Source organism: Lissotriton vulgaris, chromosome 5 (assembly GCF_964263255.1).
Source record: "Lissotriton vulgaris chromosome 5, aLisVul1.2, whole genome shotgun sequence".
Classification (NCBI taxonomy): domain Eukaryota; kingdom Metazoa; phylum Chordata; class Amphibia; order Caudata; family Salamandridae; genus Lissotriton; species Lissotriton vulgaris.
The window spans coordinates 217077424-217099468 of NC_141693.1; the positions used below are offsets into that span (position 1 = coordinate 217077424).

Consider the following 22045-nt stretch of genomic DNA (forward strand, 5'->3'; position numbering starts at 1 on the left):
AGCGGTGGGAAGGTGTAGTAGGAAAAAAGGGGGTAGGTGGCAAGGCAATGGCAAAGGGCTGGTTGCCTTCGCTCTTAGGTAATTGTGACAAGACAAGTCCTTCCTCAAAGCTGAGCTGGAAGCCATCCTTGGTCAGAGTGGCTTCGCAAGGATGCGTCCAGTGTGAGGATGAATGAGGATATGATGCTGACTGGCATAGAGTTCTTCAGTTGAGCTGGCAGAAGAAGCAGGTCTCGATGCATAGTGGTTCGGTTCTGGCATGAGAGTCAGCGATGCCTAGCGGGGCTTTGATGTCAATGGGTTCTGCTCCGAAGGGTGCTCTGAAGGAGGTGTCGGTGCGAAGGGAGTGGTCGGCAGCAAGTGTGCCAGCTTCAGGATCTTCTTTGTTGCTGACGTGGTGGAGGGGGTGCTTGTGAGATGAGAGTGGTGCTGGGGAGGTGATATCATACTCACGGCCAACTCAGTGGAAGGCAGGTCCACCATTTCCAAGTTGGAACCCAATTTGGGTTCTTGCGAGAAGGTCCTTTCCACGGGGGCCAACTGTTCCACCTGGGTCTAGCCCTCGAGGTCCTCTGCACCAATAGATGTCCAAGGTGTCATCACCACTCCACTTCAACATTTCAAGACGATGAGCCTGACTGTACCGACGAGTTTTCTTAGAGCGGAAGACTTCACAGGAGGCCTTGTTGCGCTTGGGAGAGAGGCAGAGGTTGCAGACCTGATGGAGATCCAGAAGGTCAAGACCCCTAACAGGGCATCAAAGTTGACCCAATCCTCAACCTGGACGAGCAGATGCTCATTGAGTCAATGTGAGAAAGGGTGATTCGATGCAGAACAATACCGATGGAAGGGAGAGGAACCGAGAAGTCCTGAAGAGATCACTGCAGCAGCGTTCATCCGGACCTCAGTAACACACATCTGAACCAGACAGCTGAAAGAAAACAAGCTTCCAATGGAGCGGATGCCCATGAGCACCACCAGTAGTAGGAAGAATCATAATACCTTGTGACTCGAGAACACTTATTCAGGAAACAACTTGCACACATCCGGGCCAAACACAAGATGGCAGGAGTATACGTAGCATGTATAGCATCAGCCACACATGCCTCGAACAAAGCATTTATGTAGACCATTTTGTCAATCAGCACCAAAACATTACATTGTCTTTATTTTAAAATAAAGAGATTACAAATAAATCACAGGTCTCTGATTCAGTGTACTAGTGAAATATATATCCTTGTATGACTAAGAAACCTCACTGTTAAAAGCAAACTGTATTTAATGTAATCTACTGCATAGACAGAGTAAATGCATAGAATGTTTTCCTTGAGAGCACAATGTTAATACCAATAACAATTGCATTAACCAATAATATTGGGTTCCCGAATGGGGTGTTGCCCACCATTAGGTTCTTCAACACCTTGTCAGGGTTAGAGTAAGCACTATATAAATGCAATGCAATTACACAACAATACAAAGTGGCAAAGACCGTTTCATGTTCAAATAGATTTATTGCTAGTAAAATATAAATTTTTGGGATTTCTTGTAAACCAGTAAGCCTTTCAAGCTAAATATGTTTGTTAATCTACATATCCAACATTTTCCACTACAGAAATATAGTTATTGCTCACATTTTCCCTAAGCAATTTGGAAATGTAAAACCAGCACTGCTTTGCATCCTATTCTTTGCTACATTTGTAAAACAACAAAACAGCACACCTAAAGTTCATGTTAAGCTTTTAAATTGGTTGGCACATAGTTTTTGGTGTAGAGTGTCACCTGAGACTTAAGACTTTTTCTGGAACATCTCTGCTATCACTCAACCTTCCATCCATCATCAATAGCATATACCATATGATCAGAAAAAAGCTTGGTGTCCTTTGTTGGTTTAAGGTAAAATTGTGGCATTTAAAAAAGAAAAAAAAACTGTGGTAATCCAGCAAGATTACTGGGTTATATTTTGCATCAGGCTCAAAAACAATTAATATTGATAGTGAAAACACTATGTGGCTTTTAAATCGGCATTTTACACCTACTACATATTAACTTAAATTGAGTAGTTTTCTTTTTAATTAGGAAGTTATGTAAGGGTGCAAAAGTAATACAATTTGGCATGGAATTCAGAGCTGATGCACCAACAAGTCTTGGTATTTTGGCATAAATTAATGACGATTGACTTTGACCATCTACTTTTTTTATAATATGTCTTTGTGGTCGACTTCCTGATTCATTATGCATGTTAATAGCTCTTGAAACAATTAGTTTGCCACGTAACACAGTTAGTATTATACACCACTATGTTTCAAACAGAACAGAGATTTACCCTCCAGATCTGCATGGATCTGGGGTGTAAGCTTACAGCCCAGATCCACGCAGGCAAACGGATAGATTGTAGAGTGCACATTTCGATGAGACCTCGGAGAAGCGGACAGACTTTTTACAGGAAGATCTAATATAAGAGGATTTTCTTTAAGCCACAAACTTTTGGTCGAAGGTTTAAACAAAGTCAATTGAGAGCGGCTGGGAGTGTATTCATCTCGTAGCGAGGAGAAGTTCAAAGATGGTGTAACAAGTGTGGAGGTGCAATTACATTAGTGGGCGCCCTTTACAAAAGTCACAGCATTGGATTAACGATTATCCACATGATTTTTAATGAGTCCATACGAGAGTGTAAATGGAGGCTTTTTTTATGGTCACAAAGAGTAAATGATGGAGGAGTAAATTCCCGTAATTGTTGAGTCCTGAAGAAGGTGGTCGTTTATTTCTTTTTTTTAAAAAAAACACGAAAACGCTTTGATGCTAATTATTTCTAAGGAATCCAACAGGGAGGAAACTCAAGGATAAGAGCAGGGCTCATATCACGTTTCCTCTCTAGTATAACATTGTTGGATCTATTTAGACAACAGAATCCACATATGTGTCTGCAGGATTTTCTCTTATTAATCAATTTTTATGTTTGCTTGTTTGTTTCATGATATAAACTGTACACTTCTGCACTGAATTTAATTGTATCAATATTATTGTATACCTATTATGTATTTTTAACTATTGTACTATAAGGGTCTGAATTGGTGCTAAATTTATTGTATTGAGAATTGTTTCTTGCTCATTTCAAATATTGACAATTGTCATTTTAATAAAACTATACAATTGTAAGCGCTATATCTGAATCCAAGGGGTTTATTTTTAGTTGGAGTCCCTTCCTGAATTTTCAATGCTCCTATGTTATGATGAAAAATTGAATGTGAGATATTTATCTGACAGGCGTATGAGTAGCAGTATATGTGGGTAATGCTCTAGGTAAGTCTTTTTGTTTTTCACCATAATTTAAAATAGACATGCAGAGTGGCCAGCAGCTTTTGCTCCATTGGCTGCACAATAGTGCACATGAAGCTGGACTTTCACTTGGCATTAGAGGTTTATTCAAACCCACATGTTCCTGTAAATGGCAAAAGTAGCAAAGTAACCCAATATGAAGGTCTTGTGTTTGCAAAAAGGTTGGCAGTTTATTGTAACCTTCACTAACACTTCCAAAGGAAGCCCAAATAGCATGATGATGATGATGATCAGACCACAATGGTACAAGAGAAAAATCCATTAATAGCCTGGATAAAGACCTATACTCTAGGATTTAACCTAGCTTCTCTACAGTGCACATTTAACAAACACACAGACAGTAACCCTGTTTTTACCAAACCTCGACGTCTATGAAAGGTTCTTCTGTTAAAAAACAAACTATAGCATTTACTAATAATTTCAAGAAATATTTGTACTCGACGAATCAGTTGTACTGGATTCCCATTTCCAGACATGTAAAACGTGGTCATAGAATGAGCAGGTTGCAAGTATGTTATGCTCTTTTTGACTTGTCATGCATTCAGCCGGGTCACACTGGGAGACATCCTCCAGGCTGGCAATCTTATTTGCTCCAAAGTCAGCCTCTGGGACATAGACACCATCCTCATCCTCGACAATCAAGTCAAAGCTGCCGGTGGGGGATTCGTAGGAAATCCTCAGGTTCTGAACTTGCACCTCTAGTTTCCGATCACTAGCTGCTATGGCATGACTCTCTGAGCTACAGCAGTCAAGTGATGCAGCCTCTGGGTTAGAGGCAGGGGAATCTGCCAGAGAGATTTTAGACCAATCTGCTCCATATGCCAAGGAGTTGTGTAGGACATAAGATGACAAAATAGGACATTCATCTGCCAATTTAGCTGCAAGAAAGAATAAACGGAGAAGGGAAAAATGATCAAATGTTCTGTTGGAATGGCCCAAGATTCAGACATACATCTGGTGCTCAACTGAAGCCAAGTTATATTTAACAATTTAATTGGTACAACACTGTTCTCAAACCAGTATCATGCTAAGAAGAAAAAACAGACTATCTCTGACAGACAATCTTTATCCAATTAGTAAAACATAATCATTAAAGCACAGCAATAACAACAGACCTCAAATAGTTAAAAGGCATATAAAAGTAAAAAATACACAATCATTTGTCAATGTACCACAGTCCAAAAACAAATAAAAAAACGACAGAGCCAAGTTAAAAAAGAATGTCTTACAAATTATTTTAAGAAACAGCTCTTAGCTTTACATACAACTGGAGAGCCAAAAGACATTAAGAAGAACAAAGCTGGTTAACATTTAACAAAGCCCTTGCCTTTAAGCACAGATATCAAAAGTGTCTACTTAAATCCTTGTAAAATGTGCAAAAAAGACAAAATGCAGGAGTGTTTGAGGGGAAGATGGACCACAGCCAAACTAGAATCACTGCAGGGTCATATTGGCCCACAGGAAAGCATAAACAGCTTCAAACAGAACCAGAGAGAAATCTGATGAGCAGAGATCTTTCCGATGGATTAATAACAAGATTCAAATGAGGCCCTGGGCCTGGTGTAGTTTGAATAATTGCATATTCTTGTATAGATGTCTTCTAACTCCATCACCTATCTAGATAATGTAGCATGGGTTATACATTTGTCTGGCCTTCTGAGAAAATGGCTACTTTTTTAATATACTGTAGCCAAGGTACCAAAAGACCATAGTTACATTCTAGGCAGTTTTCAATGATGGAGTGGTTCAGGAGCCTGGGGATTACTCCTTACAGACAACCCTAATATAAAGGGTGCTAATTTAACACTGCCCTCCACTAAACCCATACCTAGCTTTTCATGCAGGAAGAAATGTGGGGCGGGCTCCAGATTATGGGTGGGTTGATAGCTCCAAATGGCCGCCCTGTAAATCAGAACTGAAATACGTTTGCTATTATATTTTCTAAAAGAGGGAGGCTCAGATTGTTTCCGATCTTCCAAGCAAAACTAAATAAACCATGTACAGCCTGATTAAACTGCATGCATCTGGTGGAAAGGCACTGTGCCTATGAGTTGGAGAAGTCAAAGTTAATACCCAAATACGGGAAATGCACAGCCTTACCCACATTCTTGCCTTTGATGGAAACAGCTCTGACTTTACTTTTGGTTCTAAAGTAAGTTTTACTGAAGTTAGTTTCCAGATCTAAATTATCCAGGAACACCACAAGAGAGTCGATCAACACTTTAATGCTGTTGGGTGTTCTAGTCATTAACACAGCTTTGTTGGCATACATCAAATCAGGGACAGGTCTAGATTTCACGATCGGCATGTCCTTGCAAAATGCAATGAAAAAGCATTGAGCTTGTTAATATACAATAGAAATAGTACTAGGACAAAAAAAAACAACCCTGACTAAGCCCCCTCTCTGGTGCAAATGAGTCGGAACATTCACGCCCGGGCCATATTTCATTGAAGCGGTGAAGTTTTTCTGCAGAAAATCGATTAAGGCCATGTCCATTCTGATGCCGGACAAAATATAGCAGAGCTTTGATCGGTTCCTTCAGAATATCCTTGTGGTCTACCAAACTCTGAAATGGGTGATAACAAGGGCCTACAACTCCCAATTATTTGTCAGTGGCCCATAGGGACTTCATCTGGGCACGGGGGTTGCCCAAAGGCAGGGCCGGACTGGGAACCAAAACCACCCCCCCCACGCGGGGGGTTGGAGGTGCCGCTGAGCTCTTTGCCGGGGTGGTTTTAGGTCGATTTTGCTACAGGGACGATTCTGCAAAAACGGCCCTGTAACAAAAACGGCCCCCAGGGGCCCAAAACCGGCCCCCACCCGTGCGGCGCACCAGGGAATTACCCGCTAAGGCCAGTCCGGGCCTGCCCAAAGGGCTCTCTAAGATCGCAGTAGTCACCTTTTGTAGCTCAAACTCAATGGAAATGGAATAAATATGTGTTGGTATGTTGCTATCCAGTACTAAGTGACCCTCCAGATGGTAGATTGACTTGAAACGATGAACCTGCTCGGTGGCCTAAAAGTGAATGACAGGGCAGACATCCACCCCTCTGTTTAGTGACTGCGAGTTAACAATGTTCCAAAATATGCTTATGTCTCTATGAGAACACAAACTAATTAACTTCTCTTAGGCTACCCCTTTTAGCCTTAGCCTCCTGTCCCTTATGCCAATTTTTAAAAGTAGCTCTGCAACGCCAGATACTCTCTTGGCCCCTGGGGAACCTATTTAAAGCTGACATCGGGCATCTATTGGCCATCCTGCAGTCCTTATTGAACCAGCTGGGCTGATAAGGTTTATAGTTTCTCACAGGGGCAAACAAGGCTTTCTTAAAATAAGGCAAATGTCGATAAAAGGGTTGATGATTGAGTGGTCGTATTTAATGTCATATGCTAAGCATTTATTTACTAAAAGAATGGTGGCCCGATAATGTTGTTAAAAGGTTGTCATATCTACCATCTTGGAGCGTAGTCTGAGCCCCTGGCTGGCTCAGTGCCAAGCAACTAGGGCTAGCCTTGATACTTCTCTTAGAATTAATTGGTAAATTCAGTCTTATGACATTTGGATTATGGTCACTAAATCCACTGGCCATTGCACCCACAGACTGAAGACAGCATGAGAGTGTACGGGTGACAAAGGTTTAAACAATTGTAGTCCCACGAACCAATCCAGTTTAGGTTGGTGTTGGATTGCCAATGTGTTAAAAATGTTCAGCTAAATGCCACAAATTACAGTTATTCGAGTACCTGTGTAATTTAACACCTCTGGTACCCAAGGGTGAGTAGGATAATATCTGAGGAAACCCTTCTGAGAAATCAAAAACTGTTGATCAAGAGCCAATTCTTGCACTGAAATCCCCCTGATAAGTAAATAAGAACAATTCAAACAGTCTAAAGTCTTTTCTCTAAGTACCCAAACAACGTTGAATAGGATGTCAACACTACACTGCTTATTATGAGAATATAGTGTTGTAAACGTTTAATTAAAAAAAGTTTATCTAGAGCAAACAATCCAGAAAACCTGAATTCCTGGGCGTGGAAGGGGTGTTACAGCGACTTCACACTATAGAGATGAAAACGTTCTAGAACTAGCTGCATGGTAATAAAGAACCTCGGATTATCTCACAGGGTAGGTGATAGAAGCGGTCACCCAAACACTGCATTACAATTCTCTAGAGCTAAAAAGTATTGCGTTGTTCTCTAGAGCTAAAGTATTGCTTGGCTTTCAAGAGCTAAAGCAGCTGTGTGGCCTCCAAACCAAAAACACAAATAATAAATCAGGTTGTACTCACCAATGCTTGACTTGCAATCCAAGATATGGAAACCATTATGCATACAAGCTGCCAGCAGTAAGTGAGCATGTGTGGGGTGCCACTTGAGCCTCCAGACTCCACCCTCGACATGGGTGTCACCCAAGGGACATTTCATTTGCCTTGTATCCCACAGGAGAACGTGCTCATCATAGCTAAAACATAAGCCAGGTAAATTATTGCACACAGGAACACAAACTTCTGATAACACAGCCCTAATAAACCATAAATCCCATAACAACATTGTACTTCAATAATTTAAGGACCAATTTATAGCACACGGATAATGCGGTGAACACATTTAAGCAGAGCAGGAGAACGGATAGTTTGTGTTGGTAAAAACCATAGCACTGCAGTATTACTATGTATCAATTACATAATTATCCTGCAGATGTATAAACACGAAGTTATAACTAATCATGTAATCAAACAGCAATAAAGTGACCCATTTTCCCATGTCACAGATTGCTTAGCTGTAAATCGGATGCCATGTTCGAATCAGTTCTCTTTCATGATTTAAAGCAGTTCCGTAATCCACATCCCCATATCATTCACACACATGATATTTTAATGCACGCGACCACTTCTCTTACTGATGGGTTAGTGTGCAAAGGATCATTAGGACACTGCCTCCTTCTTGAACTACCATGCGAGTGAGTGGTCATCATTACCCGTCACTATCTTTCAAATGTCATGCTGACAGACATTAATCAATAGGACTTCCACCTCTTCCTAGTCAGGTGATAAAAATGAAAATTAAAAAAAAAAAAAAACTGGTGTGAAAACCACCTATACATGAGAAGATATAAGTTGTTTTTTTCAACAAACTGTTGGTTAATAACAGATACCACTCCTCGATTTGTGTATCATATTCAATGTAGCTAAATGCTTTAGGCAGAGCATGGTGAAGCCTTTTGTATTAAAACTGACAATTCCAGTAGCTAGCGGATAGGGAATATCAATGTACGTGTAGGTAGCCTATAGCACAGAGCAGCAACAAGATCTGCCAGAAAATCACTAAATCAGGTAACACTCAAACTTTAACCACACAACACCCTTGCAGAATACTACATGGCTCCAGGAGCCATGAAGGTCCTATCCAAGCTACAAATACCGGGGTATGGAGAAGCACTGGTGAGATACAGCTGCTCCATTCCCTTCATGGGTGAGACTTTTTTTAAATATGACAAACTGGGGGGGGGCGTGGCTGGCGGCCGAACATGGCGGCAGCATAGAGGACTAGCTCCGGCGAGGAAGCGACCTCTCCATCTATCCGCACGATAATCCGTGACTATTTGTTACCTCCGACGGCAGCACCGAACGCCCGGGACCAGGCGGGACTGGCGGCAGGTTCCCAGACGAAAATCGCGCATTGGATGACGGAGTTATCGTCGAATGTTGAATCGGCCGGAGCACAGGCCCACCTCCGGGCCCTCAAGTGATCGCTGAGACCGACCGGAAGTGCAGCCTGCTCGGTTGCTACAGACAGGAAGTGGTCGGTGCGACACCCAGTGACGGTCCTGCTCCGCGTCACTCGGCTCGCTATATCCAGCGAAGACTCACTAGCAGGGTGGCCGCACTTTCTTAAGACTGTCATCCGAACTTTGCCCGACAGTCTGCCCTGCGGGGACCATCACGGCGTCTCACTTTTTAGCAACGGAAGCCTCCTCCATCTTGAACTGAGATCAGCGTAGTGATTGCGCATTCACTCGATACCCCACCGGACCGGCGAACTGTATTCCCTCCGCGATCGAACGATGGCCGGGAAAGGTGTGAAAGGCGGCACAACCCAGACTCGTAACGACCGCTTCACAAACGATAGGACCGCTTCCCCTCCGGCGGAGGGAAGAACTCCCCCCGTAAAACCAGGCGAGTCCGGGGGAACGAAGAAGGCGACGCTGGATGATGTTATGAAGGCTCTCACACAGGTCCAAACAACGGTGGGCTCTATCTCGACCGAAATCACACTTATCCGCGCTGACTTTCACAAGATGGCCGAAAAGGTAGGCTCTCTAGAGCTTGTCACGAAATCGCTGGTGGAGGACGTTTCGGAACTGCAGACGGCCATGGAAGCGGTCATGGCGGAAAACAAGCTCCTTAAGGACAAGCTCGACGACCAGGAGGGCCGCTCCAGGCGGAACAATGTACGCATTCTTGGCGTTCCGGAGTCTGAAGGTGTGAGGGCTACGGATCTATACGTGGAGGAACTCATCAAGACTCATCTTCAACCCAAAGGCCTGTCGACCTTCTTTTCTGTGGAACGAGCCCACAGGGTCCCGGGAGGTCAACCAAAACCAGGGGCCGCGCCGCGGCCAATCCTAGCGAGACTGTTCAACTACCGGGACATCATCCTACAGGCGGCGCGTGTCTCGCCACCGGTGAAAATCCTCAACTCAACGGTGGCATTTTTCCCGGACTACACGGCGGAGGTGGCCAGGCGGCGAAAAACATTTTTGGATGTCAAAAAGGAACTTAGGAAACGTGAACTCCCTTATTCTATGATCTTCCCAGCCAGGCTTCGGGTGGTGGCGGAGAACAGGACATGGTTTTTTGACGACCCAAGCACTGCGCGAGACTGGCTGGACGGCTGGCGTCCTGCTTCTCACTCTCGCCGCCCTGGACGGACTAAGAACGGCTCGCCTCACTCTGATCACAACGCTGCAGGAGCCGAGGGCACGAACAGTGGCAGAAGCTCTCCGGTACGAGATGAGGCTACTCTAAGTCTGGAGGTGGACCCTTGAACATATGTGCGTGCTATTGAAGTTTGGGACTGTGGCTGGAACCGCCAAGGACACTGGGCCGAGGGCCTCCGTGGAGGGTATGAGGGGTCGCTAATTCCGGAGTGCTCCTCACCCCCAACGAGCAAGTAACTGTGTGTTTTCTTTGGGGTGGGTTTCAGCACTCTGCTAAATTGGGGTGGCGGGCAGTTTGGAGTCCGTGTAGCAGGGAAGCAGGGAGGGTGGGGATGTTGGGTGTGGGGGGGTTATGTTGGTTGATTGGCTTGTATTGTTTGGCTCTACTTCTCATTTTGAACATGCTAGTAGTCACATATGACCGTATTCCTGACACCGGGTATAGTGCCTCTGATCCTCGAACACTGAATCGGCGCAAACACACGCTTCGTTGCACGGGGTTGGGGAATTCCCTACTTGATATGGCTCCGTCACACCCTCTAGGACACCCAATTGCACGCTTGATCACAATATGGCGGATCCCCCACAACCTGCTATAGTAACGCATGACACTGGGGTGGGGGCGGTACCACCGCTGCGGGTAGTGTCCTGGAATGTTCGGGGGTTAGGAGATAAAGTGAAGAGAGGGCTGGTCTTGCAATGTATTAAAAGACTGAACTGTGATATCGCCCTCCTCCAGGAGACACACTTGGAGGGGGTGGCCACCAAAGCCCTGGATAGGAGAGGATACCGCATGTTAATACACTCGGACTTTACTTCGGGGTCCCGGGGGACGGGTGTCTGGGTGAAGAGGGCGTCACGATTCATACATCACTCCACGAAAGCGGACGAACATGGCCGCTTCGCGGCGGTGTGTGGGCAATGGGAGGGCGTGCCCATTAACGTGGTGTCTGTGTACATCCCACCAGCGCTACATTCATCGGCACTTCCGGACTTGGGCAAATTTCTCTTGGAACTCCCGGAAGGGGATCTGTTAGTGGGCGGCGACTTCAATGCATTGGCTGACACTGATATGGACAGGTTCCCGGCTCGCTCCCTCCCTACTGGCCCAACGAAATTCAGGGACTTCTTGGAGGCACAGGGTCTGGTAGACATTTGGAGACAACTTCACCCTACTGATCGCCATTATTCGTATTATTCCTCCACCCATGCTTGCCTGTCACGCATAGACTACTTTCTCACACTGGGGGGTGGCAAACTCACTTTTGACAAAGTACAGATTGCGCCACGGGGTATTTCAGACCATTCTCCCTTGATCGCTACACTGTCCTGTTCGGCCACGGCTCGCACACGTCTCTATCCCATTTACCCTGGTTATCTCAAAATTCCCCCGATCCGAAAATCCCTCAAAACTGCCACTAAACATTATTTCCAGGAGAACTCCGGGTCGGTGTCCTCACCGACGATTCTCTGGGAAGCGTACAAGACGGTGCTAAGGGGCCAGGCCATTGCGACCATAACCGATCATAAACGCAAACAAAAACTAGAACTGGTAGAACTGGAACTGCAGTTGGAACAGGCTAATGTGACTCATATGACCACACCGTCAGAGACCACTCGACACGCGCTGACTCTCTGCCAGCAAAACCATGACGATCTTCTCCGCCGAATGGTGTTAGAGCGTATAGAATCGACAGCATGCAGAGTATATGATGTGGGCGACAAAGCCAACAAATTGCTGGCTTGGTTGGACAAAAAGCGGGACGGAGGCAGGCACATTCTACAGTTACGGGACCAAATGGGGACGTATCACACGTACCCTCCCAAGATCGTAGACCTCCTGGCAGACCACTTCCAAGGGGTGTACACCCCGGAGGTGGTGGTCACGGCTGAAAAGGCGGAACTGGCACTTCAAGATGTAGAAGTGGAGGTGTTAACGCCGGAGGCGCAAACTGAGTTAGAAGCGGATCTCACGGTCGAGGAACTCCGTATGGCGATAGGCGCACTGCACACGGGCAGAGCGCTGGGCCCCAATGGGATACCAATCGAATGGTTCCAAACGATGTCAGACACACTAGGCCCACCATTGTTGGCCATGTTCGAGAACTGCCGTGAGACCGGAACGCTGCCCTTGGACCAGCGCTTGGCAACGATAGTAGCTATCCCAAAACCTGATAAACCTCCAGAGTGTTGTACATCCTATCGCCCGATCTCGCTCATCAATGCAGAGGCGAAGATCCTGGCGAAGGTTATTGCTAATAGATTGACCCCACACCTACCCCAGCTGATCCACCCAGACCAGTCCGGCTTTATGCCGCACAGGAGTACGGCATTAAATCTCCGCAGAGTGCACGGCGCGTTGGCACGAGCGCACTCCCTGACAGAACCGGCGGCCATCTTGTCACTGGACGCCAGGATGGCCTTCGATATGGTAGAGTGGCAGTACCTGTTCGCAGTTCTGCATCGGATGGGCTTCGGACCGAAGTTTCTATCGTGGATCCGACTACTCTACACAGGCCCAATAGCCCATGTGGCGGCCAATGGCCATATCTCCCGAGCGATCTCTTTAGCGCGTGGGACTCGCCAGGGCTGCCCCTTATCCCCGTTGCTGTTCGCATTGGTCCTTGAACCCCTTGCGATAGTTCTCAGAACGACACCACTGTTGAAGGGCATCAGATGGACGGAGACCTGGGAAGATAGAATATCATTGTATGCGGATGATATGTTGGTATACGTGTCAGCCCCCGAACTGAGTGTTCCGATTTTATTGGCACTCTGCGACAAACACGGTGCGGCCTCTGGCTACACAATCAACTGGACGAAATCGGTCCTTTATGTTTTGAAGGGCCCTCGACCAGTCCTCCCTGAACACTGTCCGTTGGTGGTGACCGATGTCTCCTTCAAATATTTGGGCATCCATGTCACTAGCGATACGGCCGTCTTTACCGACCGGAACCTGGCGCCCCCCCTCCTTCGTCTGAAGGCAGACGTGAGACACTGGTCATCCCTACCACTCACACTCTTAGGCCGCGCTGCACTATTTAAAATGATGGCGCTCCCGCGCCTCTTATATATCTTTGAAAATACGCCAACTGTGATCCCGCCCTCCTACTTGCAGAAAGTCACCGCAGTTGTCACCACTCTGCTTTGGGGTGAGCGTCCCCCGAGGATAGCTCACCTCAAGCTTAACCGCGGCTGGTACGATGGTGGAATTGCGCTACCGAATGTGCAGCTTTATTATTGGGCATCCCAAATCAAGGTACTCAACCAGTGGATCCATGCATCACACACCGACCCGGCATACATGGCGGACAGGGCCCAATTGGGAACACAAACTCTCCTGGCCCCCCTCTATAACCCAAGTCTCCTTAAGGACCTGATTGGCCCCACTAAACACACAGTTACCTTATGGTACAGGGCACTCACCAAGCTACAGTGGAAGGGAATCATCACGAGGCTTACCCCGCTTTGGGATACCAAAAAACTGGGCTGCCTAAGGACCAGTAAAGGGTTCACCCAGTGGGACAATATAGGCATCTCTACGGTGGGAGATCTCTGGACATCCACAGGGGTGGTTCCATTCGAGCAACTTCAACAACAATATGCCTTGGGCCCCACAGAAACATACAGGTATATCCAAATCAGACACGCTCTCCTGGCGGTGTTGGAACCGGGAACCACAGTCCCGGAATCCTCCCCCCTGGAAGACCGGCTCCTCACGGACTTCATGCAAACAAGGGCCACCTCGCTCACATATCGTAAATTGCTAAATAATCTCCCAGACCCCCTACAGAAACTGCGAGAAAAATGGGAGGATGAGTTGGGTGCTATGGATGAGACGGATTGGAATGCTGCAATGGCGTCCCCGAGAGAGGCTGGGGTTTCGGCCAGGTTCAGGCTCATACAGTTAAAAATACTACACAGAACGTACTATACGAGGACCACCCTACACAAAATGCACAGGGCTGACTCCCCTCGTTGTCTTAGGGAATGTGGGGAGGATGGCACATTATTGCACACACTATGGGGCTGCCCTCTCATTGCCAGATACTGGCAGCAGGTCATGCGCACGATCTCACAGGCCCTTGATACCTCCCTCACACCCGAACCGCGCCTTTGTCTCCTGAATATATGGGAGGGCACTGATCTTAACCTCAGACAACAGCAATGGGTTACAATTGGAACAATGGTGGCGAAGCGTGATGTGGCGCAGAGATGGGGGGTAGCGGAGCTGCCTACTTTGGCGCTATGGTGTAAAAACATGGACAAATTGATGGTAACTGAAAGAACTGTCTACAAACTCAGAGCGAACCCAAAGAAGTGGAACAAGGTGTGGGAGGCTTGGAATAGGTACAGAGGGGACCTGTGTGACCCGCTGCAGGAGAATGAAGACGAGGATTCAGAGGACGAGGAGGGAATGATTGATTAACCTGTGGGTCACTGCGGGGTAGGACTAGAAATGTACTCTTATAGTTGGAAATTCAGCTCACGCTATGCGGGGGGTGAAGGGGGTAGGCCTGGGGTCGGGGGTCGACGTGTTCTACTAGTATCTTATGTTCTATATTGCTTCATGTCTATACACTACTATTGAGCCACTATGTTTGGTTTGGTTTTGAATTTTCATAAATGGAACAAAACAAAAATGAACCTTAAAAGTAAAACTTCATAACTCCGATATTTACATCCTGATGATCTGCCATATCATCCTCATCCTGTGCTGCCGGACCGGAGGGTTGTCGGCTGAATAGCTGTGTAGAAGTACGTGATATTCTGTTCTTATCTCCTGTCATGATTACTGCGTAATTGTACTGTTGTAACATGGATGATGAATATCAATAAAAGTTTTACACCAAAAAAAAAAAAAAAAAAAAATATATGACAAACTGCAAAACAGACAAGGCTTTTGACCACAACAAAAATGAAGCAGAAGGGTCGTACACAAGCATGAATGGAAGCACACTGCCTCTACTGGCCTTCTCCATGACAGATGACCCATTACAATATGGCTTAATTATACATAAAAGAATTGACATAGAGAAAATGGAAATTCCACTTGCAGGTGGAGGTGTGCACAATGTTAACATGACCTCAGTGGTCTCATATTGATCCTTTCACCATTTGTATGACAAAACTCTTGATAACTTCCGCCGGACATTACTCACAGGAAAACGTGCCCATCCAGGAGCTGGAAAACAGCACCATGTGAGCAACAAGAATGTGTGCATGCTCTCAACCAGATGGTAGCAGAGGAATACAGAACATTTTCTGAAAGTTGCAGCTGGAGCTAACATCTCACCATTTTTAAGACCCCCGAGGAAGGGTCAACCTCGACCCGAAATGCATTGGGTAGAAGTTAAATGTTTAAGCAATAAATCGTCATGAATGAATGGATTAATTCATACTGATTTTGAAAAATGAAGAAAATAAAAAATAATGATGAAAAAACTTAAACTGGAAGTTATCAAGAGTTTTGTCATACAAATGGTGAAAGGATCAATATGAGACCACTGAGGTCATGTTAACATTGTGCACACCTCCACCTGCAAGTGGAATTTCCATTTTCTCTATGTCAATTCATTGAAGAAAAAGTGCCCTTAGACAAAGCACTAAAGGAGTGAGTAGCACATAAATGAACTTGTGAATTAACAGTAAAAGGATAAACTAGGAGTGCCAGACGAATTATAGCAAAGATTAATTATACATAAACAATGTTTACCTCCCAGTTGCCAGTATATTCTCCATGTGAGGGTTGCTCTGGATGCTGCACACTCCCATTGTGTGTCTAAACAGGAAACACAACACAAAGCAACAATATTTGAAGACCAGCAGGCCACAGAAGAATGTAAAGACGGAAAAAATTATTATTTAGTGTTAAGTGGGATCTGTTGTGGTTTCACAGGATTTTGATATATATTCACCACTATCAGACTAAGAATCCCAATCTTTCTTTCGGTTTATCAATTAACACATAATAGTGCACATGATTTCACGTGTATAAGTCTTTCCTTTTCAAGGTATTTGTCTTCCTCTTCAAGTCAGTCAATTAGAGCTATGTTGGTGAAGGCCACGCCCCTTGAGGCAGTTTTAATTTTATTCTTTTAATATGAACAACAAGAATGTTCTGCTTAGCTATAGTAGGACAATCAATAAGGGGCAACCCTATATTCCTAGGAACCTGAGCATATACTTTATCAATAAACAGTGGTTTCCTCTGAGGAAGCCAAACTAGCCTTCACATCCTAGATAAAACACTGCTATCTTTAACATTTTGAGATAAGGTTCTGCACATTACATTCCAATAACTGGAGTGTCAGGATTATTTACTTGGATTTTGAATCTCCTTGAAATTTTTGAGAGATATCCTTACATATAACGGGGATGATATAAACTGTGGTGTTGTTATTACTATGTTTGTTTCCCAGAATATCAGTTGCATTGTGACAATATAAGGAGGTGGTGATACATTTCTCTGACCCAGCACATTTACCATTCTTGGTAGATGGGAAAGGTTTACAGGTGATTATTAGAAGACCACAAAGTAGTGGAACGGCCCTTTCAACAGAGAGTGTGTCTTTGTCTCACTGTAGGTTTGTCCTTTTGAAGACCCCGATAAAATAGGATACTTAAAAGGGTGGAAACGTCGACCCTAAAGCAGGTACATGTATTTTTATTGGCTTCTGCTTTGACCTGTTCTCCAAACTGGAGTCTGTTTTGTATAAAACACAGTGCCTACTTTTCTCCATGTTTATTATATCTTTTTTGTTAACACTTATTGTGCACCTGATCTCACTTTTGTTACGATTCACTGTGCTGTTCACTGGAACACCTTGATGATTAGGTTCATTTACATTATTGTGTTACGGGTATATGTGTAATTTCATTGAGTCATGTAATGGAAAATGACCTTCATATTTTTGAAGACTATTGCCTTAGGGAAGGCTAGCGTGGCTTCCTCGAGGGAATCAGTATTTTGTATATGTTTAGTTATACAGCATATTAACACAGAGCTTCTTGAAGCAAGAGTAACAGTGAACAGGTAAATATGAAAGGGCGAAGGGCAGAACAGACTTACCTATTATAATAGTGGGTACTTTCTCGTATAAGAATTCATGGACAACAGTGCTTTATAAGGCAGTCTGGAGAGGATAGGTAACCAATGTAAGGATTTGGGTACAGGCATAATATGTGCTAATATTGTGGTGCCAATCATAATGCAATGCAAATGGTTGGTGTAATATATGCTCTTTTTGCAAATGATCCAATGACAATGCGATCCAAACATGTTGAATGACGGAAGCTGAACAGGACTGAAAGGTTTTCTGGTAAACTCAGCGACAGAGCTGGCAATAGCTTTCAAAATTCAGCTAAGAAAACATAGGTGTGTTGAACCAAAGGTTGAGTTCACCAAAAAGGACAAAGTTACGTTCATCAATTGCATGCGTTGGGACCTCTTCTATAAAAGAGAACAGTTTTGCAAGAGCTACAATAGGTGGTCTATAGGTAAGAATAGCATCGACAGTCAATGGGCCTTCAGTGAGACAAAAAGTGTCTCGATTTCATTATTAAACTGTCTGAATCATTTGAACCGGTACAGGCTGATGAGGGATGACAGCTTCTCAGCCCCTCACTCGGTCAGTCCTATCCTTCTCGTAGTTTTAAAGATATCAGGTACCAGGGCAACAAGCCAGGAAGCACTATCGTCGGTCATAAACAAAAAATATCACAGAGGAAAAACAGGCCCGCCATTTTAAATCTATGTTTTATTGCAGACATAACATGCACAAAACGGCATCAAGATAAGAGTCATTTACTCCTGTATGTAGAGCAAAGTACTCTGTACGAAGGAACAGTGTGATAAAGATTTTAGTTGTTGAGAGTGTGAATAGTGTGGGATGAGAGTAAGGGAAGCAGCCGGTTGAGCGAATACATCTTCTTCGTAAACTCACCCGAGTTTGAGGAAGGGGCCGAGGTAATCTGGTCAGGACAGGTGGTGGTATGACAGCATGGACAAGCTTGCCAGTGGCCTATCTGGTGCGGGGACACAGTGCTGATGGGATTAAGTAGCATTCGGCCAGCATACATATTACCAAAGAAAAGGGAACCTTGACAGAAAGCCAAGATAACCACTAGACAATGCAACGACCTGGTCTTTTACCAAGATGACAGATTTATAATAGTATTAGTGAGTGTAGGTTCAGGCAGGATAAAATCACAAAATTATACAAGTCCACGGATACCTCAAAATATAGTTGAAGTATGGCACCGGTTATTAGATACAAGAATCCGCCTTTCTGGAGATTGAGGAGGGTCACATGAATCCATGAAAGATATCAATGCAGGAGCTCTACATCTAGAGATACATTAATTTCATTTCCAGCACTAGTTTTTCCATAAAAGCACATACCTTCTTTGCGCACAAAGAAGCTATCCGTGGAAAGAGGAGTTGTGCCAGAAATAAAAACAAATTCATATTCAGTTGATCTGTAAAGCATAACAGTCCAAACGTAGTATCTCCTGATTCAAAACACAGAAGTGAGATCTGTGAACAAGAAGTTATATGATGGCTACTGAGGGATCAGGTGCTATTTCAGTGCCAGCTGAAAAGCAAAATGATTCTTAAACTTTGAAGTTATGAGGACTGTTCCTCTCAGAACTTCATGCAGTCATGGACTGGATTTTCTAATATTGGGTGCAATCAGAGAGAGTGGGCTAAAGGAAGAGAAAACAATAAAAGACCTGCCAACAATAACCCTATTTTGTGGTACCTTTCAAAGGCAGGGAATGTTCTTCTTTTTTTTTTGCAGTTGCAAAAAAAGTTGTTTTACAGGAGTTCCCTGTACTTGAAATAGATTTTGAACTACTGATGTATTCAGCTTTTATTCATGGAATATTGCTCTACCTCTTAAGATTTTCAACGGTTTTATTTTCGACTTAAAGCTCCATCAGAAATCATTGTATTTGTTAAGATGCCCAAGGTCGGGATGGGTATTTTATCCATAAACAGATGGCACAATTACATTTTAGAATTCTCAAAACATAATTGTTTGATGTTTTCTTTTCCCAGGATGGATAAGCGCATGGATTATTATGCCCGACTGGGTACATCTATTTAAGGGAGCTCAGAGATGTCAGACATCTTTCTTTTACTGTTCTAGCCATGGTTGGGGTGCTCCTGTCCAAGCCCTTGTGGTCAATGGAACAACTGCTGCTTCCCAAGAGGGATAGGCTGTTATGTGTAGGGCACATGGTACCTTTGCTGGCAAAGCTTAAGGCCGCTTTACCTAAAGGCAGAAAAAGGCTAAATAAGTCATTTTTAGGAGTAAAGAAGAGCAATATCCTTGTGGAATAGCATTCAGCCAGACTACAAAGTTGCCTGGTGTTCATCTGGGATTACCAGGTGTGGGAACACCAGACCTGGTTTTAGCGGGTGTTCATTTGTACATAGTAAAGCCACCGGGTACCAAGGGGCTAAGGCGCATTGTAATAAAAAAAAAAAAGAAAAAAAAAAAAAAAAAGAAAATCAAGCTCATATCATCTGCTTCATCGGATCCTAGAGCACCGCACTTTTCTTCAAAACAGCAAGTCCAGAACCATGTTCTTTGAGGAATTTGGGGTCGTACTTGTCAACATAGCACTTTACTCCTACCTCTTCCTGACTGGCCAGACAGAGAAAGGAAGAAGAAAAAAGTGCCTGTTGTAAGCGTCGCAATGCCAAACAGGGGAACAATTGGTTTTGCTAGCAGCTTTGTTGAAGCATCATAGAAAATATGAATGCATATAATACAAAAGTGACAGTCTCAATGTTTAACTTTCCAATAGCTCTGTTGGCGACTGGATAGAAGGCTACATCATCTCCTGGACTATGGGTCATTCGTGCCACAGTTCAGATAAGTTATCTGCACTGTAGTATTTTTTGCCGGTGTCTTTATGATGGGTCTGTGGAGGAAGAGGGGTTTTTGCATTGGCCTATAGCTACAGTGACAGACATAAGAGATGATATTTGTGCAGTCTCTAAAGCAGGCACCTGATGTGATAGGAAAAAATCTCTTGTCCATTTTTAACTCCACTATCAATGGAAAAGAGCTTCTATCCTCCCTCTGATCAAAAACTCACACTGAACCCTGCCGAGGCCAGCAACTAATACACCATATCCCGCCTTCCACACCTTGCAAAGATAGTGGAGAAAGTAATGAATACACAGCCTCCCCAGTTCATTCCAGATAACCATTTGATAGACCCTACGCAATTTGGATTCAGACCTGGGCACTGACATAAAATGCCCTGATCAAAGACATGGAAGAGATAAGGGCTGTGCTGGACAGAGGATGTTCCGCAGCTCTTATTCTCCTCGATTTGTCAGCAGCCTTTGATATGGTCGATCACAAGCTGCTGATCAATCGAATGGGCGCACTAGGAGTCAAGGATAAGGCCCTGGCATTACAGACTTCCTTTTTGTCAGGCAAACTACAAACTTTTGCTCTAGACCAGTATGAATCCTTCCCTTTCTCCCTCCAATGCAGGGTCCCACAGGGATCAGCGCTCAGCTCAAAACTATTTAATGCATACATTTATGAACTGGCTACCTTGATTAAAACATGCGACTTCTCCCCAATTTCATATGCTGACGAAACGCAGATAGTGGTGTCAGTTCAAATTGATAACAAGCTGAACTTTGAAAGCCAGGTTAATGCAACTGTCTCCTCCTCCTCCTATGCACTTAGGAGGATCAAAAAAAGTATCCTCTTTATTCCAGCCAACACAAAAAAACATAATCACCACCTTAGTCTTATCAAAAATTGACTACTGTAATGGCTTATATATGAACATGCACAAAAACTATCTTAACAGGCTTCTGACGATGCAAAAAGCAACTGCCAGGCTTGTCCTAGGAATTCCCAAATTCCAATCTCTTTCTCAGGAAATCCATAAGTTACGCTGGCTTCCAGTAAGAAGTTGTATCAAGTTCAAAGCCCCCTGCACCACCCACAAGGCTTAGCACCATACTGTCCCGGAGTTCATGAGGCACATCTTTGAGAGGTTAAAACCTAGCAGACGTCTGAGTTCCTTAGGAGCCAAAACATTGGTCGTCCCTAGCTTTCAAAAGATGAACTAGGAAGGAAGAAGCTTCATCACGGGAACAACCAAGCTCTGAAACCTCCTTACCCCCATATCAGGGCTTTGCCCACCCTGGTATCCTTTAGAAAGGAGCTTAAAACATGGCTTTAAAATAAATTAGGGTCCTTTTTAATTGTGTTCTAGTGTAGTTGGCCCCAAGACACCTCAGGGTATACCAGCGCTCTATAAATCTTTTTAACATAACTATCCCCCTTGTTACTGGAGTGGTGTCTGTTGATTGGATGGCTCACCCTTTCAAGAAGGAATGTATTAGTTTAGGAAGTAGCAGCATACAACTTTCCAAGTAAAAGTGTCACAACAGGACAAGTTAATATTCAGAACATGAGATAGTAAACCGAATGGGTGTTATAACCAGAACCAGTGTGGTTGTAAATTGTACTTTTTAATTAGGTTGTTGAGTGACCGAAAGAACAAGAAGGACTTCCAAACAATGCAAAGCATGTACAATTTGAGGAATATATATAACATTGATGGATTTATATTGTTAGTTTACTATGGGGGATAATTAATGTCAACTACAGGATACTAGACCACAAGCTCCTCCTATAAGGGCTCTGGCAATTCAACAGGGTAAGAGAAGATGACAAGGTTCTGATCCTCTTCCATACCCTTTGTCTCAAAGCTGTACAAGA

At 44.3% G+C, this 22045-nt stretch overlaps 1 protein-coding gene across 3 annotated transcripts in view; it reads right to left on the bottom strand.

Moving 5' to 3' along the window:
- Positions 1–1491: 1491 nt before the first annotated feature.
- Positions 1492–22045, bottom strand: part of DPH7 (diphthamide biosynthesis 7) — a 155570-nt gene continuing 135016 nt past the window's right edge. For all 3 annotated transcript variants that reach the window (XM_086921193.1, XM_086921195.1, XM_086921196.1), the window contains 3 exons: positions 15994–16059; positions 7627–7799; positions 1492–4214 (listed from right to left, as the gene is read on the bottom strand). In XM_086921193.1, coding sequence (XP_086777319.1) covers positions 3757–4214; positions 7627–7799; positions 15994–16059 — 697 coding nt within the window. In that variant the 3' untranslated portion in view covers positions 1492–3756. The remainder of the gene's footprint in view (positions 4215–7626; positions 7800–15993; positions 16060–22045) is intronic.